Source organism: Thunnus albacares, chromosome 9 (assembly GCF_914725855.1).
Source record: "Thunnus albacares chromosome 9, fThuAlb1.1, whole genome shotgun sequence".
Classification (NCBI taxonomy): domain Eukaryota; kingdom Metazoa; phylum Chordata; class Actinopteri; order Scombriformes; family Scombridae; genus Thunnus; species Thunnus albacares.
The window spans coordinates 22,815,451-22,843,280 of NC_058114.1; the positions used below are offsets into that span (position 1 = coordinate 22,815,451).

General features: G+C 39.6%; 3 protein-coding genes and 1 long non-coding RNA gene across 7 annotated transcripts; 2 read left to right on the forward strand and 2 right to left on the reverse strand.

Annotated features, from left to right (window-relative positions):
* The first annotated feature begins 2,578 nt into the window (after positions 1-2,578).
* On the forward strand, positions 2,579-6,062 carry amh (anti-Mullerian hormone). The gene is made up of 7 exons (XM_044360728.1): positions 2,579-2,791; positions 3,017-3,322; positions 3,424-3,596; positions 3,675-3,786; positions 3,861-3,960; positions 4,048-4,460; positions 5,376-6,062. The coding sequence occupies exons 1-7, from the start codon at positions 2,671-2,673 to the stop codon at positions 5,780-5,782; spliced, it is 1,632 nt and encodes a 543-aa protein (XP_044216663.1). The 5' UTR covers positions 2,579-2,670; the 3' UTR covers positions 5,783-6,062.
* Positions 6,063-6,128: 66 nt separating this feature from the next.
* Positions 6,129-9,368, reverse strand: LOC122988441. 2 transcript variants are annotated; one of them, XR_006404801.1, is made up of 6 exons: positions 9,354-9,368; positions 8,967-9,093; positions 8,679-8,753; positions 8,456-8,590; positions 8,139-8,215; positions 6,129-7,462 (listed from the first exon to the last, which is right to left on the reverse strand). It is a non-coding gene; the product is annotated as an uncharacterized LOC122988441 (long non-coding RNA). The 2 variants fall into 2 exon arrangements; XR_006404800.1 differs by lacking the exon at positions 9,354-9,368 and having other exon boundaries at positions 8,967-9,263.
* A 2,340-nt stretch (positions 9,369-11,708) lies between these two features.
* On the forward strand, positions 11,709-16,994 carry oaz1a (ornithine decarboxylase antizyme 1a). The gene is given in 6 exon segments (XM_044361087.1): positions 11,709-11,902; positions 14,770-14,836; positions 14,838-14,924; positions 15,587-15,762; positions 16,044-16,129; positions 16,353-16,994. Coding segments are annotated over 6 exon segments (666 nt in total). The 5' UTR covers positions 11,709-11,783; the 3' UTR covers positions 16,484-16,994.
* On the reverse strand, positions 16,562-27,826 carry peak3 (PEAK family member 3). 3 transcript variants are annotated; one of them, XM_044361085.1, is made up of 6 exons: positions 27,747-27,826; positions 23,446-23,512; positions 21,379-21,420; positions 21,094-21,239; positions 20,083-20,642; positions 16,562-19,711 (listed from the first exon to the last, which is right to left on the reverse strand). In XM_044361085.1, exons 4-6 carry the CDS (start codon positions 21,197-21,199, stop codon positions 18,632-18,634), a joined length of 1,746 nt encoding a protein of 581 aa, XP_044217020.1. In that variant the 5' UTR covers positions 21,200-21,239; positions 21,379-21,420; positions 23,446-23,512; positions 27,747-27,826; the 3' UTR covers positions 16,562-18,631. The 3 variants fall into 3 exon arrangements, with proteins under 3 accessions (XP_044217020.1, XP_044217021.1, XP_044217019.1); XM_044361086.1 differs by lacking the exons at positions 23,446-23,512; positions 27,747-27,826 and having other exon boundaries at positions 20,083-20,505; positions 20,626-20,642; positions 21,379-23,436; XM_044361084.1 differs by lacking the exons at positions 23,446-23,512; positions 27,747-27,826 and having other exon boundaries at positions 21,379-23,436.
* Between the last annotated feature and the right edge of the window lie 4 nt (positions 27,827-27,830).

Sequence of the window (27,830 nt, forward strand, 5' to 3'; positions counted from 1 at the left end):
GAGGAGTTAGAGACACCTTGGGTCCAATTAGAAAAACATATCACCATGTACTTTTAAAGAGGTGCTTTCTTCAGGATTATCACGTAGGTATTGTAGCACCCAATGTTGACCATTTATAGGCCATTCAATCTATATGTGACAACATTCTAGAAAGCTAAGACAATGGGAAGCAAAATGGCATATGGATGCGCCAATATTCAGTAATAACATATACAAATAAGTGGAAAACCCATACAGTACTCACAGTGACAAAACTGGTCGACTATTCACACCCTCTCAGATATCTACAACAATGACGGACTAAGGTCATTCCAAGACCTGAGAGGTAGATTTAATTTACCTGGGTCATCTTTCTTTTCTTTATTTACAGTTGCACGCTGCCATGCTCACATATGGGGTTCCATGGACTCAGGCATTACATATTCACCCACTTATAGAAATAATAACACATTTTGAACATGGCAGGGGCTTTGTGTCAAATTTGTACAAAAAGCTCCGACAACAACTGAGTTGTTCATTGGACATTGTTACTGTATGACAACAGACCTTAAAATCTATGAACAGAACATAGTCTGGAAGAGAGTTTTGAATAACATTACACTCACTTGATGTTATTAAAACTATCAGTTGCTAAATTATAAAGTTATTCATAGGTTTTATTTATCTCCAAGAAAACATTGCCAACTTAAATTGACTGAGGTTTGGGAGGGGTCAAAAAGACAGATGGGAGTGTGGGGATAAAGACCAGGTTAACTTATAATCAGGGTCATGAGAGGGCTAAAAAGAGGTTTGATGTGCATATCTTGGGTTCTCCTGCTTACACATTCTTCTTCTGTATTATTCACATCATTTACTTTAGTATTTCATTTAATCTCACTATGTAAATGTATGTACAATTATAATGCATATGTGATTGCCTTAGTTTATAGATGTAGATGTGTTATGCAATGTCAACACAAGATTTCAGTAACTTGATTTTGATATGTAATGTCTCCTCCATAATGAAAGCAAAAGGGGGAATAAAATCGAAACCAATAAAAATTTGGTCACAAAAAAGAAAAGAAAACATCACATCTGTAAGCCAAAGTTTCCCACATAGATATCAGGATGATGAAGTACCTGCCAAGAAATGTTGTGCAGATAATAATGAACCTTTCTAGTCACTCCTCACTGAAGATTTATCATGTACAAGAATGAGCTTTGGCTTCATCTCTCCGGATACAACACCACTGAACAGCTCGGAGACCTTGACTGTCTGCAAAACAAGCCTGCAGCTGTGAGAGCGGTGATGGGAGTAAACAGCTCTTTGAAGAGAATCAGATCTCATTGCTCAGTTCCTTTCAGAGAGTTGGCTTGTTACCTGTTCCCCTCCCTTTGGCATGAATGAATTTATTGGATTTGGTTAAGCACATCTAATGCTGGTTAGTGTTTGTATTTCGCTGGTTTGAAAGGCGATATGAATGATCTAATGGTCTTTAATCACTATCTGACCTATAACATGTCATCAATGAACCTGAGCAGGAGCCCAAATTAACACATTAAAGGATAGATAGGGCCACATTGGATTTCAAAACTTCCCATAAACTATTATTAGTTCTTATTTCAAAAAAATCTGTTTAAAAGAGTTGACTAATTAGTGACTGAGCCATCATTGTGAGATGAAACCACTTAGAAGAGGTAGAGTTGGTGTCCTGATGCTGAGCATCACCCTCAAATAAGGCAACATTCCAGGACTGTGGACTTTATCCCCCATCTCTTACATTGTCAGTGCATCTGGAGGAGCTCTTCTAATGGTCAGTATGAACAGGGGGAATGATTACAGTGAGAAAAACCTGTCTCAATGTTCATTTGGGCACCTCACTGTTGTTTCAAAACATGAGAAATTGTGAACCTGTCCTTTAAGTAAAGGTGTTAATACTTCAGTGTAAAAACACTACATTACAAGTTAAAGTCCCCTTTCAAAACCTTACTTAAGTAAAAATACAGAAGTATTATCAGAAAAATGTATTTAAAGTATTAAAAGTAAAAGTACTCATTATGCAGCTTATTGGCTGCTTTCAGTGTTATTTATATTATTATAAATTAGTGTAAGTAGCATTTTAATGTTGCTAGTTTAAGTTGAGCTTGTTTTAGCCACTTAATATAATGATGGGTAGTTTAATCTATAAAAAAAAATATTATATTATTATTATTATTAATTATTATATTATATTAACTGATAACATGTTTTTTGTGCATGTCAGATAAAAGTAGTGGAATAAAAAGTACATTTTCCTCTGAAATGTAGCAGAGTAGGAGTATAAAGCAGCATAAAAATGGAAACCTCTCTTGATGTCCGTCTGAGTCTACTGATAGCGAGGCTTGGTGTGTGTCCAATGAACCAATAAAACTGCCTTTTTCTTGCTTTTTATTACCTTGTGTTATCTCACTTTAACCTAATTTTCAGAGGTGAAGAGGGCGCTTTTCTGTGCAATAAACATCTTGCTCAAAAAGGAATCCGCAATCTACCTCATCAAGGACACATGATATTCCTATTTTGGCAGTCTGTTAGTAAAAAGGGAAGGTGGGAGGATATAACTCCCACCCTCTTGAGCCTCACACATTCAAAATAATCAGTTGAGAGAGGTCTGACCACACAGACATACATCCTGTACAAACAGCAGTGTGAGCATGTTGGTTGTTGATGTCTTCTTCTGCGGGGCATTGATGCTCTGCTGGACCCGGCTCTGTGTAGCCCTGCAGGTCTCACATGGAAGGCAGCTGATCCCGGCCCATGACCCCACAATGACAGGTGAGACTTTTGCAAAACTGAAACCAACTCTGCCTCTCTAAATGTGTGCTTTGACATTAATATTCATATATTTTTGTATAGTGCCTTTACATTTTATATTGTGGCTGTTTTGTGTAACAGCTAGATTGTTTACAGTGACAGACAGCTCATTTCAGACCTTTCAGACCTTTCCATTGATCTGTTTTTCAGTGTGTAATATAATTTGTTTGTTTCCAATTCAATCAGGAAATACACTGAAGTCCAGCCACACAATGGACTCTACAGAGACCGGAGATAGTTCAGAGACAAAGACATCATCGGCCTCCACAGTTTCTCATCTTGTCCCTCAGAACGCACCATGCTTTCTGGATGACATATTCGCAGTGATGAGTGAAGGTTTGGGGGATGACGGCGAACTGACGAACAGCAGTTTGACTTTGTTTGGAATCTGTACGGCATCTGATAATTCATCAAGATCAGTGTTATTGGAGCTTGCTAGGAAAACAAGCAGAAATCAGAGAAATGGACTGGAGGTTTTGCATCCAACTGGAGGTAACGAAGCAATTTGAATTGCCTCTGATTGCATTTCTTTTTCTTTTATATGTGATTTTTTATTTTATTAATCTGACAGCATGTCTTGTTTTTTCCCTCAGTGTTGTTGGTTGAGGAAGAAGAGACAGGATCACTTGCATTAACCTTTGACCTCCCACAATCCCCTTTGCTCGAGCTGAACCCTGTGTTGCTCTTGGCATTTGAAAGTCCTCTCACAGGAGGAGACCTGGACGAGATCATTTTCACTAGTCAGTCTCTACAGCCAAACACGCAGGTAGCATAAAACAGCCCTGAAGTGATTAAATCTGTTGTTTTATTTTAGATGTTACTGACCTAAAGTGTTTTTTTCTAGGCTGTGTGCATTTCAGGAGGAACACAGTATATACTGCTGACAGGAGAAGCATCGGAAGGCCACGTTCACCAGAGGTGGAGGATTTCTGTTGAGACAAAATCCCCCGATATGAGTAAGTCTCTTGTTTTCATTTTTTCTTCTTGTTTCATGTGCATTCTCCTCATACAGTATGTCTACTCTTTACAGAGGAAAGTCTAAAAGAGCTCCTTGTTGGTGGAAAATCAGGAAGTTACATCAGCCCGACTTTGTTTCTGCTTTTTTCCACGGAAAGAGGAACTGATACCAGGTTGACTTAGGTTTAATGTTCCCTACTGAAATTTTACCAGACTATCATCTGTGTGGTTCTCAGTTACACTTTTTGTTTCTTTCTCAGATATACAAAAGTTCCACACTCATCCCAGACTTTCTCCTTCCTCTGTGAGCTGAAGAGGTTCCTGGGTGATGTCCTGCCTCAGGACCACCCAGAGTCCCCTCCGCTAAAGCTGGACATCTTACAGTCCCTGCCTCCCCTGACACTGGGCTTATCCTCCAGTGTGAACCTGCTGGCAGGACTGATCAACTCCTCTGCCTCCACCATCTTCTATTTCACTAGCTCCATGTCTCACATGCACCATGGAGAGCTGGCCCTGCCTCCTGCCCTGTCAGAGGAGCTCAGGTGGAGGCTGGAGCAGATTGTGGTGCAGATTATGGAGGTAATCAGGGAGGAGGACGTGGGTCATAGGGGCATGAAGAGGCTGGAGAGGCTCAAAGAACTCAGTGCATTTCCGAAGGTGGACCTGGCAGCAGGTAATGTGTAGCCTTGTTGACAAATGTAACCCCACTCAAACACCTCTTCATCAACATCGCCACCCGTCATGTTCCAAATGTGTTCATTTGGACTGATTTTAAAGTTGATATTAATTATGAACTATATAATTGTGAATGTTACAATATTTTTTAATACAAATTTACTGTCAATGTTTATTTTAGGTCAGTTTGAATTAAAAATGACTCTACCACTTGTGTGGCAAAGGTGGATGTTTCAGCCATTTATCTGTTACTTTCAGCTAACTATTTCAACCATTTATTCATTGCTTTTAGCTATGTCAACCATTCATTTATTACTTCAGGATAGCTATTCCAACCGTTTACTTCCATTTCAACTATTCAACTATACTTATCACTTTTAGCTATTTTAACCATTATTGTTATGTTACACTAACTATTTAACACTAATTTGTTTACCCACTTCTTTTAAGCTAGCTATTTCACAAATGTATCCATGTGCTACTTTTAACATTAACTATTTCAACCATTTATCTATTACTTTTAGCTAACTGTCAACATCTTTAACTGCTGACATTACTCGCTTGCTAACGCTAACTTTTCATCTGCTAACGCTAACTTTTCATTTGACCTCTGCTCAGCTGAAAAATGTACAGAGCTATTATTACATAAGCTAACAAAATGCGGTTGTGAAGTGCCTCAATATGTGGATATATGTTTCACGGTTTTAAAGACATAATTTCTGTTTTATCAAATTAGTTGAGCTACTTCACAATCATTCTGCATACCCCTTGGGGTACATGTATGCCTCAGTTCTGAAGCACTATGGACTTTTGCATTATTCTTTAGCCCAACTGACATAAATTTTGTTTTCTTTTGTATCAGGATCCTGTATTACCACTGTGCTGTTTCTGTTTACTATTCCACATAAAACAGGAGAAAGCCAGTATCGAGCATTTCTTCTGCTGAAGGCCCTACAGACGGTGGGTGGTGCATACGAGATACAAAGAAGACTGCGGGCCACTAGAGCAGATCCCGACAGCCCAGTGAGGGGCAGCAACTGTGGGCTGATCGACCTCACTGTGTCTCTTGAAAAGCATCTTGTCGGCCCAAACACTGCCAATATCAACAACTGCCATGGCCCTTGTAATTTCCCCTTGAATAATACCAACAATCATGCCATCCTGCTCCAATCCCACATTGAGAGTGGGAATTTGCAGGAGCGTCGTCCCTGCTGTGTGCCTGTGGCCTACGAGCCTCTGTGGGTGGTGAATGTGAACCAACTTGGGACTTACATCTCACTTAGACCAGATATAGTGGCAAAGGAGTGCGAATGTCGCTAAAGCTGCATTTGTGATAAGTTATTCTGTTTGTTTGGTTAGCTGTTACTCATTCACCATGATAGATGAAAAGTGTGACTTTATTGTTACTTTTTTGTCATTTATTTATTCACACAGTAGCCTATTAAAGGTGCAGTGTGTAGAATTTAGTTGCATCCAGCAGAACGGACTTGGCAGAAATGGAATACAATATACATAACTATGTTCTAATTAGTGTATAATCATCTGAAAATAAGAATCTAAGTGGGTCCTCTTCCATGTTGCCCCGCCATGTTTCTACAGTAGCCCAGAACAGACAAACTAAACACTGGGTCTAGAGAGGGCCTTTTACGTTTTTTGTGAGTTTTGCGGCCACCGTAGGTTCTTCTACACACTTGCAAGGGGAGGGGAGGGATATTCAGTTGGTTGCCACCTGCAGCCTCAACGCTAGATGCCACCAAATCCTACACAAATGTCCTTTAATACACTAGTAGTAAATACACATGTTAATTCACAAAAGTTTCTTTACATACTTTCACATAGATGTATAATGTAGGCTATTATTTCGGAGTAGATGCACACAGCACAGTGTTTCTCACTCTTAGAAATAATCAGATTTATTGAAAACAAAATTAATCATGTTCCAAGATTTGGATAAAGATAAAGATACCAAGTATTTGGTACACAAGTCACATATCAGAACCTATTATCATCTTTCTCTAAATGTAAATATTCAATGTATTATTTAAGGTTATTTGAATAATAACATGCAAGAAGCACACGTATGACAAGATTTGTTCTTAAGATGCATGTATGAGTGACATTTGTGGCATTCATCAATTTTCTCGTACTTAGAATTTTCTAAATTGACAAGTGGTCCAGAGCTGTTGTACGTGTCAGGAATAGATCTCTGCCTTTCTTCACAGGGAAGAAACACTTAAATATGATACTGAAATTAAAAATTAAATATGAACTAAAACAAACTTAATGCAAAACTAATATTCTGTTTACCATATTATCATCATCACGTCTGCCAATTTACTGAAAGGTCTCTGTCCAGTATCATGTTGTGTTGCAGCTGACAGAGTAACATCACCTGTAGACTATAATATTCTCCTCTAATATATCTATGACTGTCAAATGACATGAAATGATTTTTTTAGCATCTAAAATCCAGGATTTTCTTATTTTCCTTTTATTGCTTTGTGCATGAGGCCCAATGTTTATCATAGTAAACCTCTTAAGACCACTCTTTGTGCTTTAAAAATTCTCATTATCATTGAAATTATTAAATGTATTGTACATGTATATATTATTAAATGTTACCACATCGTTTATAAAATCTCACTCCATAAATCATCTAAATTAGTCATAAAAGGTGGATTTGAGTGATTTAAAATATGCATTAAATGTGACAAATATTTCAGAATAAGAAATAACAGCCTGTGTCAGATAAATTAAATGATTTTCTGTACAATACAAACAAACATGTATTACTCTCTGTTTTTATATAATTAAATGCAAAGTACGCCGTTGGTGCTCCTTTATTCAGAAAGCTGTTATTGGTGGAATTAGCTGTATACAAATTCATTCTTTAGTTTTGGGTTTCAGGATTGTTCTGTCGCCAATTGGCTTTTTTCTTTTTCTTATCGCTCCAACTTCTTCAGATTCCCACCACCAAATGAAACTGTCCCACAAAGAGATCTGGAGGAAGAAACAAGACACAACAAACACACATTCTGATTCAAATACACATATTATACATCCAAATAAAAGTAGAAAAAAAAAGAAATATCCTAAATCCACTTGTTCATAGTTGTTCCTTCAAGGACTAGGTTTTACATTTTGTGATTTTTGGTATAGCTTTGTTGAAATTGTTCGAAATCCACCTTGTCCAGCTCTATACCCCTGAAAGTCTAGAGGATCAGGTGATCAGGGAAATACACTTTTACCAATATTGAGTGTGTTGAAGATTCCACTCATTAGCCTTTGCATAATCAAAACTACATTATTATCAAGTTCATGAAGACAGGTGGATTGTCTGAAGCTCTAAAGGGTCAATTCAAAAAAATAAAATGGTGAATTGTTGTTTAAAATAGTAAAGTGAGCAAGGAATGTGGTTGGTTGGCGTCCCTACAGAGCAGGTTGTAACTGGGAATTTGTAAATTCTCAGCCAAACAAATGGTTAACTCAAGGTTTTCTTATTTCCATATTTTGACAAGACTTTCTTCATGAGCTTGAAGAGAAAAAGGTTTGGCTTTGTGATGAAACAGAGACATCAACAAAACACCTCCACTGATTTGTAACATCCTGAATAAAAGAGAGAAAAACAACAGAACTCCGCACAACTACCTAGATGCATTACAGAGATCGACAATACCTGAGTTATTGAACCATCTTGCAGACTTCCAAGGAAAGATCTTACACTTTCCTCCTCAACAAAAGAATCCAGAGCATCTAGAAAAAAACAAAACAAGATACAGGACAATGAGTTTAGGGTTACATACAATATTAAGCTATCAAGCATCAACTGGGGTATCTTATAAATAATTGAATACATTAAATTCGACAGAAGTGAAGCAGAAGTATCTGTGTTACACATTATTGCAATAACACAGAAAGAAGCCCAATAAAACTTTCAGTCAACATGAGACGTCTTTGGTCTGTAAAGTGACTAAACATTATTACAGTACTCACCATGCAATTCATTGACCCCTGAACTCACAAGCAGTACAACCAGCGCCAGCACTAAGCAGCGGTTCATAGTGATTCCCTTCCATGGATTCGGAACTTCACTCAGATCTTTGATCCCCAGAATCCGTTCATAAGACACTTTGGCAAGACACAAAATAGTCAGCTGCATGTAATGTAGTTATTATAAAGTATACTCATTTGGTTGTTTATGGTAGATGAGTCTTACTTATGATGCCTTTAGATATTCCAACTCTGGTCCTTTAGGTTGAGGTTTAAGTCTAAAGTTGCATCCAAAATTAAGCTGTAAATGAGGATGAAGAATTCAATTTCTGTCATACATAACGACAACTGAAAATCAAAAGTCCTTGTAAAGTCTGTTTGCCTTGAGTGCTCAGTCTAACATAACATAGCCTAAAATAGGCACCTGCAGCTGGTTGCCAAATACAAAAATATGATTAAAAGAAGCTCATGGTCTTGTATACGTATCATTACTACACAAGAAGAAGAAACTTACCTTCTTTAAGTCTTCAGGTGAGTCTAACCAAAGAAGTTAGAGTTAGTACGGTTGTGTTTGTGGTGATTTCTGTTTTGCAGGCACCAGAGACGGTGTTACACACACCCTGCACCATGCTCCTGTGCTCCTTGATTGACAGGGACAGATGAGAATTGTTGAAAAAAGGAAAATGACAAAATGTGTACTGATACTTGGCAGCAGTTAGGTTATAGGTTTGTATATTCCACTGATAAGAGAAAGATAGATGTCAGATGGAATAAAAGTAATTCATCTTTGGCTAATTTGATATTGATCTCGCCCTGTTGGAGAGGACTGAAATAGAGCTACTCAGCTACTTGCAGTGCAACCAGTCTGTTAAAAGAGCTCCAGTGGAGCGGTTTAATTCACCTCGACAGTAGTTGTTGGAAGTGGGGACTTTGTTTCAGACACTTCATTCACACACATTTTCCCTGCAGCCTTCTAGTCATAAACCCACATCTGTAATGTACATCATGGATTGTCTGTGTTATTTATGGTGATGTGTGGTTTTGTAATATGTTGACAGTACATGTATTGTATGTACAAACCCGGTAACTTGTATAGTTTGCAACAATATCACATCAGATATATCACATCAGTTCCCAGTCTTCAAGTCTTTGCAATTTAAAAGACAAGGTATCATTAGTGGTGAATAGCAAATACCAGTGACTGAAGCACCAATAAACAAAAAGGCGATCATGTTACTCTACTTTATTTATGTACTAAATTTAATAATGTTTACATTTAAATGATCTATAAGAATTTGTAATGTGTTGAAAGGGAGATAATTCACCAGATCAAATAAGACCAGCTTTTCTCTCCACATGTATTGAACAAGCTACCTTTTACTCTAATTGTTTTACAACAGCAAGGCACCTCTACTAAATCCAACAAGCCGTCTCTCATTACATTATATTTTGGCAGTAGAGCTGGAAACAATTAGCTGATTAACTGATGGACCATGAAAAAAGAGGTTAATCTGCAACATCATCAATTAATAGTTCAAGTCACTTTTCAAGTAAAAAGGCTAAACCTTCTCTGGCTTAGAGCTGCAATGATTAGTTGAATCGATTAGTTGCCTGCTATTAAATTAATTGCCAACTATTTTGATAATCGATTCATCGTTCTGAGACTTTTTTTGAGAAAAAATGCTGAAATTCTCTGATTCCAGCTTCTCAAATGTGAATATTGTCCGGTTTCTTTAGTCTTCTATGACAGTCAACTGAATATTCTTGGCTGCACACCATCAGCTCTGGAAAACAGTGATTGACATTTTTCATTATTTCCTGACATTTCATAAGATAAGACTTTATTGATCCCTAGAGGGGAAAATCACATGTTACGGCAGTGCAGGACGCAAAGTAACAGATAAGAACTAGAAGTAATAAACACAACAAAAAAGTCAAATAAATAGAGTTCAATCTATAAACATTATAAACATTTTACACATTACAATACTTGGGCTACATGACCTGACTTGTGGCTTGTAAAAATAGAAAAGTTGCGCAAAATATTTGCAGAAGTAATGGTTCTAGTTGATGTAGCTGTAAATATATGTATGTATGTATGTAATAGCCTATTTAAGGGGAAATAGGCTATTCTGCTGCCTGCGTTAAAACGAGGAATATGGAGTATCTTGTGAAGTTATACTTTATTATAGGTTTCACAAACAACGAAATGCTTCATCTTTTGGCACATCAGCACCAGAATATTATGATCAGGACAGAACCACATAGACTTGCACATGTAGTCTATCCCTGAAATGTTCAGGAACATTTCCTGCATGGGGTCATGTGTGAATGGGAGCAGGGATCGCTGTTCAGGAAAATCTGTTCCGCCAATTTCCCACCTCAACACCTGGTAATATTTCAGGGGAAATTCCAGTACAGCTGTGCTGTGAATGAAAGCAGTAATATTGCAGAAACAAGCACGTAAGGGTTACGTCCGTCTGACGAAAGACGCCTTCACGTGGAACGAGCGAACCAATCACAAGACTTGACGTGTGGGTGACGTAATGCGAGTTGGGCGGTGCTTTGTTTTGGCTCGTCGCGCGTTGTCGGTCGCGTTACAAACTTTCTCATATTACGGCTAAACAGTACACTAAAATGTGTGTCTAGAAACATTTGAAGCGAGAAAAAGGCAATACAGTAAAATAAACTGTACTGATATTTGATCAGGAGTGCCTAATTTGAAAGTTTGATCTGAGCTTTGTGAGTTTCGCCCTCTTCTTCCGTTGAGTTTCAGTCAAGTAGATGGCGGTAATGCAACGCTTACGGATGCCGACCGCCATCTGCTGGACTGTCCCTTACCCCATCTATTCCGGCATTACCATGGCATGTGTAAAAAGGCGAAGACGGAAATGTCCCTGAGTGTAGCTGCATGTGTGAATAGCGAAAATTAGTAGGGTGCCTGAAAGGTTATCCCAGTAGTTTACTGGCAACTATGTGTGAAAGAGGCTTATCGGTGGATACATCTGATACCACGACTTTTCTCTCGTGGAATTCCAACTGTATTCTTGTAACATTATGACTTTTTTCGCATAGAGTTACGACTTTATTCTCGTAATGTCAAATAAGTTATTTTCTCTCAGCGTGGCCCTGGTATCTAATATCTAATACTCTGTCGTACAAAAAAAGCTGAGTTGCTTTAATTTTTAAATGTTTTGGTGAGGGGGCTACGTCATGGCGCACAAGACCCGCCCTCTGTGACGTAGGCAGCCTGCAGCTCAGCGCAGCGTCAGGCGAAGAGCAGCCAGGAGCAGCGGGCAGAGAGAGAGCAGCTGGAGCGGACGCTGGCCGGATGGTTAAATCCAACCTACAGACGATTTTGAATAGTCATTGTTTTGTTAGAGAAAAAGAGAGAAACTTATCCGAGATGCCTGTTATTGAACAATCCAGTAATAAACCTGAAAGTGAAAGGTATGTTGCTGTAGTCTCTGTGAATTGTTATAAAGCTAGGCTAAGTTTAAAAACCGCGGCCTAGCTGACAGACACGGTATATTTCCTGGAGTGGCTCGTCCTATTCCCCGTGTTTCTTGTTTAACTTACATAACAGCACTATTTTCTTTTTTCAGTCGTCGCCTCTGAAACATATTGTCACACGGGTTTTGTTTGATAACCAAATCACCATAAATTACAACTTGTTTTCCTGACTGAAAAACATTCCTGAACATTGGTAAACAGAAAATTGACATAATCATTGTCAATGCTGTCGTTGATGCAACGCTAATGCTAATATGGCAAACGCCACAGAAATTAGCTAAATGCGACGCTAGCTAGCTAAAAATGTCGACTTTGATAGCTTTATCGACCTGCTTACATTTATCAGAACACACTGTATAAAAAGTTGGAACAACTGTATTTTTTCCGGTTATTTTGCTTAACTTTAATACGAGTGTCAGGGTATATGATTTGCTAGCTGACGGCGAGTGCTGTTATAACACTGATGTTTTCATATCAGCGGTAATAACGCCACAATGTTTTGATCATATGTTACACTTGATTTTGTAAGGATATGCAGACCAATAACCATTTATATAAAACGTTGTGTACATTTTCTTTGTTGCTAACCAACGTAGTCGGTTGAAATGAAGGCTGAATTGATCATTTGTGGCTTGTTTTTTTCCACTTCGCCCTCGGGCTCAGGTGCTAATGTTAGCCAGCGTTAAGACACCCTGTAATTTATAATGAGGATTAACGTAATGTTGTACAGTTTGGTTTACAACGGGACAGTCGGTCGACAATAACATTTGTTATCAACATGTAAAAACCCCCGGTTCTGTGCTTTAATCTAATATATTCCCTATATTAATCTATACGGGGGTCAAATGCCAGCCATTTTTTTTTTGCTTGGTTGTTGGATCACCTCCAAATAAATGTGCTGATTGACAGGAATTGAGAACACAGTGGGTTCACTAGATACGTGGAAGTATGGCTCATATTTTTTTAATAATCTGTAAGCTATTGGCCCAGAGGTGTTGTTTTTACGTCAGTCGTGTCCTGACAAGATTTTGGTCAAGCCTGTTTTTTTTCTGGCTCTTCAGTGTTGTGAAGGACTAGTAGGAAATTTCCACTACACTTCGAAAGGGGGGGGTGGTGGTGGCATGGGGAATTTAGAGTCCAGTGGTGACATATTGTAGATACAAGCAATTCCTTATCCAATAGATAAATCATTATCCTCAGACCTTTTCTGTTCACTACAGAGATTTTTTATCAGCATTTATAGTACCAATAGCATAGATGCTGTTATGTAACAATCCAATGATGAAGAGTTTGTAGAAGATGTGTAAGATATGAGAGGGTAATTAAATGGAGGTGTTTTATCTTTTAAGTCTTAGCTTTTTTTTTTAAACAGCAGGTGCCCTTTTCAACTGATTCACAGCTATTGATCCTGTGATGTACTTTGAGATGAAGCTGGTGTAACCCCATGAAGCACCTACATTTTCTCCCTATAAACACCTTGAGACGAGCACTCCCTTCTTTAAAAGTGTACATGATGTTCATACATGGCTGGGCCGGTGTTACACAAGCAGAGTCTGGAGAGACTCATTGCTCATGTGACCAGAGCAGCTCTTAAACAAGACAATTCGGGGTGTCTAAATGTGGGTGTGGGGATTTGACAGAATGCTTTTTTTACAGAATGGAGAAGTTGATTGAAAGGCTTGTGCTGTTTGTTAGGAAGAAGAGGCATAGAAGGTTTTATGTAAAGATGGTAATTGGCTGTTTTACATAATCTGATAATGGGATTTAAGGAGAACTTGGTGTGTCTGTGTTTGAAATCTCCATCGCCTTTCAAGAACAGGCAATAGGCTTGATATTACATAGTGATTCGGTTAGCTATGGAAGTGACAAAGCTTCTCATTTGGGTTTCACACATCTGCTCCACATATAGCACAGCAGTGGCATTTGCGTAAGGGAGCATCTGCGAGTGTCTGAGGGTATTGCGTCTCTGTGGCAGCACTGCTGCTAATGGGTTTTGTTCCCAAAAGGAGCTCTGAGAATAGGCCTCCTCTCAATACTGTAAATGTATGCAGCTGCACACACAGACGTCTGTGCAGGAAAGCCAGGTTGAATCTATGGAGCACTTTGACCGAGCTCTGAATTAAAATGGCTGATCTCACACTGTGATCTGGTGTTTGTCCTCGGCTGTTGTAAACCGGAGCAACATGGTTACCGCAGGACTAAAGTAGGCTAATGGTTAGACAAACAGCCTATTTCTCTGGCAGCTTCCCCCTAAGAATCATATGACAAGGTTTACGTTATTCTGGAGAAACCAAGGCACACAGATCTTTGTGTTTTAGGAAGTAAAACACTCTTCAAAGAGAATGTTATTTCCAAAGAGATCAGTGATGATCATTACATGTCTTTGTGAGACAAAAACAAAAAATCAAGTATTCTTGTGAATATTTTACTGAAAGTTGACACTAAATTCTGACGTTTTATTTTAGTTACTGACGTGATAGCGTAACACAAACCACTCCTTCCTGTCTGTTAATTTAATGTGCACAAGTTGAATGTCTCTGATCATTCATACGGATGTCTGTGCCCAAGATTAGGACAGTTACAGATTAAACTCTGACTTGCCAGTCTTGTTTTTTGTTTCGAAAGACTCACTCAACTTTAGCAAATATTTTACTGTTGTTTCTGTGATGAATCACTCAACAGTGTAATGTGTGCTAAGCTCGCTGTTTATATTGGGAGCTAGGTTTGTGTATGGTATCAGAACCTCCAGTGAATACTCCACTTAAAATGGCTCCGTCTGTGTGTGTGTTTGTTTCGCCCTCCAGTATCTCCAGTCCCAGGAGGTGCTCCCGCTGTTGCAGTAACCCGTGTCCGGGGCCTCTGTGGTGCTCCTGATGCCCCTCTCCCACCCCTGAAGATCCCAGGTGGGCGAGGGAATGACCAGCGGGATCGCAATCTTTCAGCTAAGCTATTCTATTCTGTAAGTTGAACAACCTCCTAAAAAGATTTACAGCGATTTTACCTCTTCTCTTGGCAGGAGTGTGTTTTTGTTTTTGTTTGGGGGCAGGGAGAAATGCACTATGGACACACCTTGTGCTTACAGTGCAGAAGGACGAGATTAGCGACTAGGAGAGAGACACAAAGGCAGTTGTTTGATCAGTCTTTGACCTCTGGCCATGTTTTTGTAATATCTGAACGTGACTGTAACACACATACTTCTCATTTTAATGTTGGCCAGAGTGACAAAGCAGCACGTTCTGCTCCCCACACCACAAGAACACTGATCAAGATATTAATTTAACTTGTTTGATCAGTATGTTGCACATGGAAACGAAATGTGCTGACTCTGTTTACTCAAAAATCTGCCGTTGGCTTTAGTGTGCCTGACCTGAGGCTCATCCTCTCTGTTACAGACGTGGAACTTGATACACTTGCTTTTTATCTTTACTGCTTCACACGTTCAGGCATTTAACGCAGCTGTTGTTTGTCATATAATCTAGATCAAAATTAAATCACCCCACTTGCCCTACAATTGCAGTTCTTCTTGCATTTTGTAATTGTAGCTTTGTTCTTGATGTCAGCATATTTATCCGCTGAATGAATGTTCCTGCTTGTCTCACACTTTCCTTCTCTGTCCTCTAGGATGCTCAGTTGCTGGTTCTTGAGGAGCCTCCCCCTGCCAACAGCAGAGTACGATTCTTGCTGTTTGAGCCCCGGCGCTCTGAAGGCAAGCACTGTGTCTGGAGGGTGGTGCTGAAAGGAGGGAACCTTTATGTTGAAATCCCCCCTGGAGCTTTGCCCGAGGGCAGTAAAGACAGGTCAGCAGGCAAAACATCTCCGTCCATGTGATTTAAAGAAAAATCTTAACACTTTTATGTCATTATTTTTACGATTTAAATGAAACAAAAGGTGAATTATTAATTGCAAATTAAACAATTAAATCAAAATCAAATAATTTTTTTTCAAATGCCAGAGTAAAGTTTGACCCTTGTATGAGACTGGTTCATAGAAATGTACTATCATGAATAAGTTGTTTCTTCTGAAAGTCATCACCTCTCCTATAATTCATTAACACTTTGTTTGCTTTGTTTCTTTTCAGTTTTGCTCTTCTGCTGGAATTCGCAGAAGAGCAGCTTCAGGTCGATCACGTCTTCATCTGTTTTCACAAGAGTCGTGACGATAGAGGTGAGACTTGCTTGATGTTAAACTGGTATAGCAGTGAAAATTTGAACCATCTGAAGAGTCTAGAGTACAACGTGATTTTAGAAAAAGGCGTATTTAAGGAAATCTACAGAAATACAAAGAAATAGAAAATGCATGTAATCATCTGGGTTATTTGTTTAAGTATTATTTTAAAGTTTTCTTTGCATATTTTTTAACTTGTAACACAAATGTCTTCTCTCCTCAGCATCCCTGCTGCGTACATTCAGTTTCCTGGGCTTTGAGATTGTTAGACCGGGTCATCCCCTCGTCCCCTCCCGCCCTGACGCTTTCTTCATGGCTTACAGCATCGAGCGAGACTCCTCTGATGATGATTAAATGACGCTGAGCAGTTACAAATCTTTGTTGTTCTTTTTCAATCCATACCCACACATGTTTATAATTTTTGGAAATGAATATATTATCCAAGATCAGTATCAGTAACAGGTTTCCTGTAAGAGGTTTCTCTTTTGTTTGTTTTACCTACCACGTGCTGTGTTTCAGTGATATTTGCACTAGGGTAAGATGTTAATATACCAGGAATGTAAAGCAAGCACCCTCATAATATCTGGGCAATGCATCCTCGCCACTGTATTACTTTCCATGATGTGTAGTGCTGACCTCCTCTTCACCCTCCCTCAACACCCCAACGATCATCTCCAGTGTAATATTTATGAAAAAATTTAAATTCATCATGCTCATGTAAGTAGGGATGTTTTCATAGTATCAGTTGATTCTCCTGTTTATATTGATTTTTTTTTTTAATGTGTGCATGATTTTCTTTTGTTGGTTGATTCACTTGATAGAAATCTGCATGTTGTAACTACTAAATAAAAGTGCTCACCTTAGAGAGCGGCGTCTGTGGTCTTATAATAGACAGACATCTTCATGATCGATAACATGATGGCATCAGCGAGAACAAGCAAGACAACGACAGCATTAACCTCACTGGTAGGTGTCTTAAAGGAAAGGTTCACATTTTTTGAAGTCTGTGTTAAAACAACAGTCAGGTGTCCATTTGAACACAGAGGTTTTGCTCGCTGTAATCATTCAAATGAGCTTTCAGTTTAAGTGACAGTGTCCACACAGTCACTTCGGGCAAAAATGCAATTAAAGGTTTATGTAAAGCTTATATGAGGCTTCAGCAGTCTGAGTTAGTCATATCAAGTGTATATTTGCCACATTTACAGTCTTTTTAGCATAAAATTGCCTCTTTGTGTTTCCCCGTTGAGCTGTGGTGGAAGTATAGTAGCAAAAAGAGGAACTTTGGCACTAAAAAGACTGTAATGTTGAAAGATATCTACTTGATTTGTCCCCCATTACTTTTATGAAGGGATCCTCTAATGGTCAGTATGAACAGGAAGAATGATTACAGCTCCTGACTGTTGTTGTGAACCCATCCTTAAACATTACAGCATCAAATGTTCCATCTCTTTCTTCCTTCCTCTCCTGATTATGTAGAGTTAGCATAAATACTGTATATTTAAATTTATGACGTCTACCATTTAGACACTCCAGGAAATCTGAAGTACCTGACATAGAACAAGATAAAAATTACATTGATATTCACAGAATACATGAAACCAAGTGAAATATTTTATTAAGGTAGAGCTGAAACAATTTAATCGATAAAATAGTAGGTAGAAAACTATTCTGCAACAGTTTTGATAGCTTAATTGTTAAGTCATTTAATCAAGCACAAAAATATTTGCTGGTTTTCTGTGTTTCATATCACGGAGAATATATTTGGGATTTAGGCTTCTGGTTGAAAAAAAGATGTTTGCCTTTTCAATGTTTGATTGAAAAATAATCGACAGATTAATTAATAATGGAGATGTTTGTTAGCTGTAACCCTTTATTAAAATACCCTCCAGAAATCTTTTAAATGATCACTTGTGTCTGATTGTGTTTCTCAATAAAAAAAGGTTTATAAATTAGTTTCAAATTCTTAAAAAAATATGCAAATGTACTTTATTTCATTTCAAAAGTTCAACTGCTGGACACTAAATACCCTCTACTTCACTGAAAGACCCGTTTCAAGTTTCCACATTTCTCCAAACTGGTTAGTGACTAAATCATCCTACACATCTCAAAATCAGATTTAATGTAAACATTCCTCCTCCAGCAGATGAATGTCAAAAAAGCCATCTAGTGTCAAACTATAGAGAGCAATATTAAGCAAAACACATTTTTGAGTGGAGGGAGGCTATATACAAATTTCAGATTATGAGGAGTAGTAAATAAAGTGTTGATAGAAAGAGAGATGGAAATATACGACTGTTGCCTCCGTTGAAACTGAAGCCCACATTCTTTGTGTATTTTGTCACAGTTAAACATAGTGCAGAGTGACACTGTACTTGCTGCTTTATGCTTTGTTGGCTCAAAAAAAAAAATTAAAATACTTATTTACTAAGTTTTAAAATACAGGATTCAATCAGAATCCAGTCAAAAAAGACTCAAACTGACTTGATTAAAGTGGTGGTAGAATCAGTCCACATTCAGGGTGAGACTAAGCTGACTGTTCACGCTGACAACTGTTTCGGGGTCTGTAAATGACAGGTACTGCAGGCACACACAGTCCTCCCAATCCAGAGCTGACTGATCCTGGATCAGCCCTCTTTCTGCCAACTTCATCACCAGTAAGGCTCGCTTGATTGTCAGCCAGTTGTGTACAGCGGTGGTTGTCGAGCCCTTGTGATTGAACAGAGGGAGACGTGGGCCCCAGAGGAGCACCTGAAGCATGGTCACCATGTCTGCCATCTGAGGCCCGCTGCTCTCATTCTGGAGCAGAGAAGCCAGGTACGAAAGCCCCCTTCGATATGGAGACTTGGACTGAGGAGGAGACGTGAAGCTCTCTTGTGGACCCCAGCAGTATTGAATTAATGCTCCAATCTTGGACTTGATGGAGGTGAAGGGGTGAAGTACAAAGGGAGCAGATGACACCGGGGTTAACACTACACGAGGGGAACCCTGTGTCTTCCATAACATCTGGATCCTGCCTTTTTTCTCCATTTTTTCCAACTCCATTTCCTCTTTCAATCTGTCACTTCTCTCTGTTTTACTCGTGTTGAAACCTGCCTCATTTTCTCCCTCCTTGTTGGGCCACACTAGAAATATCTCCCGAGGTCTGAGCTCAGCTGCAGCACAGAGGTGGTACAGATGTTGAGACCCTAATAATATCTGCAGCAACAGAACACACACCTGCCTGTCATAAACTGCACACTCTGTACTCTGCAGCGAGCTGCTCTCCTGAACAAAGTCCTCTAGAGTGACGTGCGGCAGGTCTCTCTCAACACTCACACAGTGTCCCTGCTGGAGTACAGACTGAATTGTGGGCAGATTGATGTTTAAAGGACACTCAGGGCTGCCTCCCCCTGGTGGTTTAGCAGCAGTGCATTCTGACTTTGAAGGACGAGCGGGATCTTGAGTTTGTAATGAGTCAGAATTGTTCTTCAGGGTGCTGCTGGGTTGGAAATAAGCAATCACATTTTGCACATTGACATGCGAGGGCTGGTGTTTGATGCGAGCTGAGAGAGTTTCATCGGTCTTTGTTTGTTGTTTGTTTACCTGAACAGAGAGAGAAAAAAAACACGTTTATCAAACTTGCATAGCAACCGTATTTATTGTTAAATATGACAAAAAGACATCTCTTCTGGCCTTCCTGTTGCACCTTGTGGCTCCTAATAACAGTTTGACAGATGACAGAGGAAGTGTTTTTCGTACCGCAAGTCAGCGTCACAGCTGCCAGTGTTGATAATGATCATGTTTGTATTAGTGGTTTCCATGAGAACCTTGCATACCTATTTGTCTTGCATACAATTTCTAGTGCAATGTAAGTACAAGTGACAATAGTGGAACACAGCATTTAAACATCATGCACCTCATAGTAGAAAACATACAGAAGAAAACAAACATGAAGAAAAGAGATGTAACATTACGCTTAAAGCAAGCACCCTCCCTGGGAGCTTGGGACTGTGCAGGCTGTAGTATACCATGTCTCCGATCTGCTTTGGCTCACTGCCCTCACACAGCAGGAAATCCTGAGGCTGGTATGAGCTGACGTCCCTCCCTGTGGCGTCTGCCTGCAGCAGGATCCTTGCTTCCACGCTCTGCGCCATACTTCTAAGAAATAGTAGATGACGATACTGAATCCCCTGGGAAACAGCCCTGTGGTCATCAAAACTGCTGAAGAGGTAGGGGAGGTGTTCGTCTGGGGTGTCAAAGCACAGCTGGGAGAGGGACGCTAAGGGGAGAGGGCTCCTTCCGACTGGTTTAAACTCTTCTGTCTCCTCATGCAGATAGGTGTCAGGTAGGGGTGCCAGCATGTACAGAGGGTTGTCAAAGTATTGAGGGTTTCTTTGCTGAGGAGTCAGGGGAGACAGAGGAGGGAGAGGATGCGTGCTGGTGCAAGGGAGGGAGAGAGTGCGGGCTAACTTCTTCTCTGGAACAGGTGGCGGGATATCGTCTGAGAAGAATCTCACCTGGTGTAGGGAGTGATCTGAGCAACACAGTGAGAGGTATTTAGGTCAGGCTTTAACAGCTTGCACTAACTAGCAATGAAGAAGAAACAGCCTGGAAACAGCGGACGAAATATTCTGCAAGTCACTGTAACCTGTTCAAGCATCACATGGATTTTTATTGAAAGTAAAAGTTTCAGAGGGTTGCTTCCTCTCTTTCAGTTCTCACAAAAAAGACGAACCAAGAAGAACAAAGCACACATTACGGTAAGTTATGTTTTCCCTTCCCACTGAGCCGTTAACGTCAGTCATGCCTTTAGAATTGGAGAACCACACAACATTAAAGGTTGCATTGAGTTAAATGACATTTAACTGATTTGTACATTTTCATTCTTAGTTTTCTTTCAATGCAACTAGTATATGCGTACACCGTAAACTATGTGCACCACTTTCATTGACTTTTAAACTCACTTCATCACTTTGGACACCTACCATAGCGCTGGTGAATGGGACACTGGGCTGCATGACAGTCGGTGGTTTCGGGGAAGACATCGTTGTATGTGGAGTTTTGATGCTGGAGTCCAACAGGGCTGACCATAACACTGTCAGACCCCTCGCTGGAGCATCTGGACTGACTTCTGTGTGAGAAAATGCACAGAAGAATAATAGTTTCTGTGTTTTGCGTTAGTCTAGACATTCAGGGGATTATTGAAAACCCCATAAGAGCATCAATCATAAACTTCCAGACAGACAAAATACTTTGCTTGTTGGTCTTACCTGTGCTTTTTGGCAGGCAGTGCTGGTGGCTGCTCCTCCGCTCTGCTGGCAGAACCAGACGCCATCGGTAATCTACAAAGTTACAACACCTAACCTGCTTCTCCGCCTCTCTCACGGTTCACTACCGTGTCACTGAATACAATGTGTGTGAAGCTTACAGGTGGCTATTTCCGAAAAAACTTCAGCTTCCCGTCACAGTTACTCCCCTCTGTCACTCTCTCTCTGCTTCTTTCTCTCAAGTCTGTCTAATTGCATGTTTTAAAGTGATGTTTTATGAGTCTGCTCTGCCCTGTTTATCTTTCTCTCTAATCTTTTTCAGTCTGAGCTTGCTTGAGGTTGGTACCGGAAAAGTAGTGTCTGTACTGAGGGCAAAGCTGCTCTCTGAGCTAACCTCAACGTGACAGAATGGGGAAGAACAGTTACACCAAAGCCCCCTTCATTTTGCACTCTTTTCTCTCTCTTTTTCTCTCAGTCGCAGTTGATCTACATTCACCATGTGCAGTCTCAGCATGAACTTCTCTCTTTTGGATGATGCAGTTTGAGTCTGCACACATGCAATACTTTCTTGGGAGCTTTTGCTTTCACTGACTTTAAAGCAGAGGTAAACACAGATAAATCAGGGGTGTATTGTCCATTTCTTGCACATATGGCAATATTTACAGTTAGACAACTTCATCTAGTGAAACTAAATTCTGTATGTCCTATAAACTGTGACATGGAAGAAACACTTCTTTAGGGAGAATTGCATACTATGAAAAATGTCGAAGCGTCTGAAAATTCAGACTGGTATTTATATTTTTCATAATCCATTTCTAACTTTAATAAAGTAGAAATGTTTTCTCTGCATTTTTCAAAACCCAAAGGCCAGTATGAATATAGATTTGATACGTTATGTCTGTATGTTAGCATGCTATGCTAACATACAGACATTAGCCTATTAGCACTAAACACAGTACAGCTGAGGCTGATGGGAATGTCTTTAGTTTTGCAGGTATTTGGTCATAAACTTGTACAAATTGAAATTTAGACTTGGTGATGACACTAAATAAAAAGTCAGTCATCACCTAAGTTATAGTAATGCTGGGGGGTTCATGAATGTCAAATGTCATAGCAATCAGTCTAGTAGTTTCATATTTCTCTCAGAACCATAAATGTGACCTTCATGGTGGAATTAAATAAAACAGGATGGATCAGCAAAGTCTGTACGATTCATCCTCTGATCCTCTGAGGGCTTTGCATGTCTGTACAAAAGTTCATGTTAATCTGTCCTATAGTTGTTAAGATATTTCAGTGTGGATCAGAGTGGTGGGCCAATCGACTGACATATACAGATCAACATTGCCACCCATACAGCCAAACCCCTAACGAGGCTAAAAGTGCTACTATAAATGATGAGAATGTGGGGAAATACAGCCTACTAACCATCTTTAAAAAAAATCTAATCTCACCACTTATAGACCGACAGTATGAAAAAGCCACGAGTATAAACAACAGACTACAGCCACTAATTTTGGATATCCTCACACCTGTGCGAGGTCATTGATACATAGAAAACTCCCACACATTTATATTACATCTGATATTATGTTTTCATATCTGACTGCAGTGTTAATTATCTGTGCTATCGTGCTAAAGTGTATTCTTGAGGTGGAGTGCGTGCTGCTGAAGTACTGGCACCAAAGAATGACTCACACATGCCCGAGGTTAAAGGGCTGTTGCCTCTCAAAAGATTTTCAGTATCAGTTCTCTTATATATAGATGATTACAGTCACCATCTCTTTGAAGAACATCACACTGTGGTAACACTATGTAACTGACAGTGATGGAAATGCCCTGCTGCAATCCCAAATGTAAAACAGCCTAGTAAGGAGCCAAACAAGAGCGTTATCATAGAAATTATGCACATGGTGTTTAGTGTGTGTTCAGTCAGTATTTCAGTGTTAAACGTCTCAAGCTTTTTTGTTCCTTACGTTAATGCAACTAATCAAATTTCTTTTGAATTTTCACTTCCACTCGAGAACAGAAAACAGAGAAGGATGCACACATCAGAGGATCAGCTTGAGTCACCTGCTCTACTAACTGTGGGAAACACGCTGTCTCATCCTGGTCAGACATAAACTTGTCATTTGTTTTCCTGTTTTAATAAGAGAAGAAGAATAAAAGATTATTTATATAGCACAAGCAATACAAAAAGATGCAGTACAAATACAAAGACGAAAAACACACTCAAAAAGACAAGAAATAGAAACATTAAAAACATAGCAGAGAGACAAAAGACAGACTTAAAAATGCAATACAACTAAAATGAACAGTAAATACATGACAATTAATGCTGTAGTAGAGATAATACACAGTAAAAGTTTTCTATATTTAAGAAAAATATTGAGTTTTAAGTGTTCTGGTTTTACTGGATAACAGCACCCACTGGCCTGACCTCAGAGATTTTGGATACATGCATGTGCAGGAATAAAATATGGAGTGAAACTTGTCAAACACAAGTGTAACTATTAACTTTATTAACTGCTTTCTTGCAAGGCAACAGTTATTGGAGTGAATTTAGTAGTTCCATCTGCTTTTTTCTGCTACTGCAAGTCAAACTGTGTGCTGCAATGAAGGTGTCTGAATTTGATTAATTTTAAAATAACAGAGATTATAAAGTACAAGGTGGACATATTTTTGACAGAGATGAAAAGAAAAAATATCAGTCAAATCCAAGGTTTGTGAATCATTGGCCTATGAGGTTGTTCTTTACAAGAGAAATATACCCTAAGTTGTCAGTTTATTAGTTCACCTACCTGAAGATAAAGCAATCTAATATAACAGCACTGCAACAATGATCAGTTTTTGTTGAAACTGTTTGAGAGAGTTGTTGATTCAACTTTATGGTCATTTAGGAGGCAGTGAACTGAGATGTATTTCTAGATTTTCTCCACCACATTTATATGTGATAGATGTAAAATATGAAACACCTCTCAGTATCATGCAGTACAATGCAATTGGGGAATAAAGCATGTTGTATTGGAGAAGAGCTGTGCAACTTGTTTAATTTTGATGGCCACACCTCGCTGCGTCTGTGAAAATGAAAACCCAGGTTTATCTAACACTGATCTCCATTAGGGTTTTTTTTTTTTTAAGAATATTCATAAGTGACTGAATTACATGCATGTGGAAACCCTTATTTGTCTTAAAGCATTCATGTCAAATCACTTACGTCATGCACATGAACAAACAACACTGATTATAAATTTAGATCACTTTGTCTAATCTATTCTTGTGTGCAGGGACTCACTCTTGTATTTTCCTCACAGCACTCTGCGTCATAATGATATTTACCAACTATATTTCAGTGCGTGGGAGAGTTGAGGATGTGGGCTACAAGGACGCATTAGGCGCCCATCAATAAGGGCCTCTCGAGTGAAGCTCTTCATATGCTAAGAAGCAAGGAGAACTGCTTGGTTTCACTGACACATCAGCAGACATTCAGCACTGCAGGACGTAACAGTTTAGACTAACTGTGGAACCCGTATAGACGTATTCAACGGGGAGCTGAATAGGACAGAGTGACATTTAAGATCATGAAAGCGGTGGAGGAATCCATTAACCTTAAACACATGGATGATGTGAAGTATTCACTCTGGATATTAGGAGAATCTAAAAGGCTCCTCAGCACAGGAGTTTGATTTCTCACGGAACACACCGCTTTTGGTGAAAGCAGACAAGAAACAGGAACTGTGATGTGAAACATGATTGCAAAAGATTCGGTAGAATACACACAATATTGCAGCAGTCACTTCATGTTGGTTTATTTTTGATGTGGCAACAACTGATACATTTTTCATGAGTTTTCACAGCTTAAGTTTCAGACGAAGTTGCAGTCTATTGACATTAGACAAAAACTGTGTATTTCATAAGGAGGTGGTGATCATCATGCTGTTAAATGGATGAATGAATGCATATTTTAAACTAAGCTGAGTTGTTTTTAGAGCTGCAACAATTAGTCAATCCTCATAAAATGAATCAGCAATTATTTTGATTAATCATTTATTTTCGTTTCTTTTCATTTCTGTCATTTTTCAAGCAGAAATGTCAAATATTTGATGGCTCCAGCTTCTCAAATGTGAAGATTTGTTGTTTTTCCTTTTCATATATGATGGTCAGAAAAAACAAGCAATTTGAAGACATCACCTCTGAGACACTATGGATGACATTTCCTTCACTATTTTTTTTAACATTTCATAGACTAAATGATTAATCGACTATTCAAGAAAATAATCTGCAGAAAAGGAAAATAATCGGTAGTTGCAGCCGTAGTTGTGTTAAACACTTCTTGCCATTTTTATTTCAGATAGCTCAGTCACATGGATTTGCTCCTAATGGAAGGAGGTGAAGTGTTTCTTTATAACGTTGTAGAAGCGGCGTTTGAGCTTTCCATCTGGCTGTCTGGATGTAGAGGAGGATGAAGACGAACCAGCGGTTGAGAAGGAAGCTTGTGACTCTTCTTGTGACTTTTCTACTGTTCCTTTACTCTGTGAGTCAGTCAGATCTTTGGACAATCTCTTTTTGGCTCCAGACAGATGTGAGTTCAAGTCTTCTGTCCTCCTCCCTGAGGCTTTGCTTTTGCTAAGACAGCATGCAGCCTCCTCGTCCTTGTTTAAACGGCGTAGCCCAGCTTGGCAGAGGAGGGCCTCCTCGCTCGCCATCTGGGGGCTCTGGCTCAAGGTGACGAAGCCGTACGGGGTGGTGACTTTGGTCAGGTGTGGCAGGGAGAGGGCAGCTCTGCTGGCTGGGTCCAGGCAGTGCTGGGCCTCTGTGTAGGAGCAGGGGAAGGACACCTCCCTCTGAAGAGGAGACCTCCTCACGTTTAAGGGGTCTGAGACACTGCGCTCGGCTCTGCGGTCTGAAAGAACCAAACAGAGGCCTGAGGAGAATGTGGCTGATGAGTGTATGGAGCAGGCTGGAGAAACAGATGCAGATGACTCCCGCTCAGTCCTAGAACTCCCTGAGCCGTCCTCTGACTCCACATCACCTTCTTTTGTCTTCTTGTTTTTTTCCGAAGATCTGACACCGTTCTGCACAGACAGACTTGGTATAGTGAACTGTGGGATGCTGTCAGGTGTCAGGATATTAGGGAAAATGTTGTCCCGACTTGTCTGGGAGTCTGATCCAAGAGAACACCCGAAGGACTTTGCGCTGTTAGTGGCCCACAAGAGTGCACGGATCCCTGCGCTGCTGTGCCTGCGTGCTGTGGAGAAATCATCTGACTGAACAGCTTTTGTTCCACTGCTTATAGCCCCAATGCTGAAGGTCCGTGTGACTGTGTTCTTCTCCATTTCTCAGTGTCTTCCACTGTCTTTGCACAAAGGTTCGCTTATAAATTGGCAAAAGGAGTGATGACAGACACCTTAAATACTTCTCTGCTCCCCACGTTTTGTCCGCCATGTAATGCATCAACAGACACGTAAATGTGACGAAAGCTTGTGGCGGAAATGTCTACCAATTAAGGAGCTTGTCAACAATGGAAGCTAATAATGGGGCCTCGCTTTTAAACCTCTTCATATGCTAAGGAGCAGACAGAGAGGCAGCATCTCCCAGCCTCTCAGAGAGTCTGGTGGCTACATGACGGATGCAGCCGGAAGTTCAGCTTTGACAACTAACCATTAAATATCCACTGTTTTAGTCTGCTTTTCAATGTGCACAGTATAAATATGCACAACATGAATGGAATTCTTTATTGCGGCACTTATTTCAATGAGTTGAGAAAGTCTGAATTTGGGCCGAGGGCCCCAGTGTCTTCTGAATGACCAAATAGTACATTTAAAGTTAAACTTAAATCCCTGTTAGCAGAAAGGCTTGTAGAGTGATCACTTCTACTACTTTAATTCCAACACTGCCTATGAGAGCTATGTTTGGAGTGATCAGATCTCAGCTTTGGGAGCAAGATGAGATCATTTCTTGTATTCCTTGTTTTCTATACATCTGCATGGCTGCTAAGCTGTATTTGGATGAGTAAATATGTAAGCTAAGTGTATGTTTCTGAACAGTAAACTATGCTTTTTTGCCAGCGATGATAGTCTGAAGTGCAAGGATCATGGGAGCAAGAAACGTAAGAAGAGGTAACCTCTGGAAATGTTTTACAAGGTGACATTTTCATTAGAACTGCACACTGTTGTCAAGTTATAATCAGCCATTATAATGACTGAGGATAAATATATTTATTTTTCTGTTGCCTCCAAAGTAAATCAAGTATTTCCAAATTCAAAGTAGGCTATGGCATTCAAACACTGATCATAATGCAGGATTTTGGTTACATTACATTACAGCACTTCACTCGATGTTTTCTGTATTTCCCGATAAAATGTTAATTTGACCTGTTTTCATGAAGTCCAGACTTGTCACGTGACCGCCAGTCCTGGTTGTGTCCCGGTTCCAGGTTAATTGGCGGGCTTTGTTCA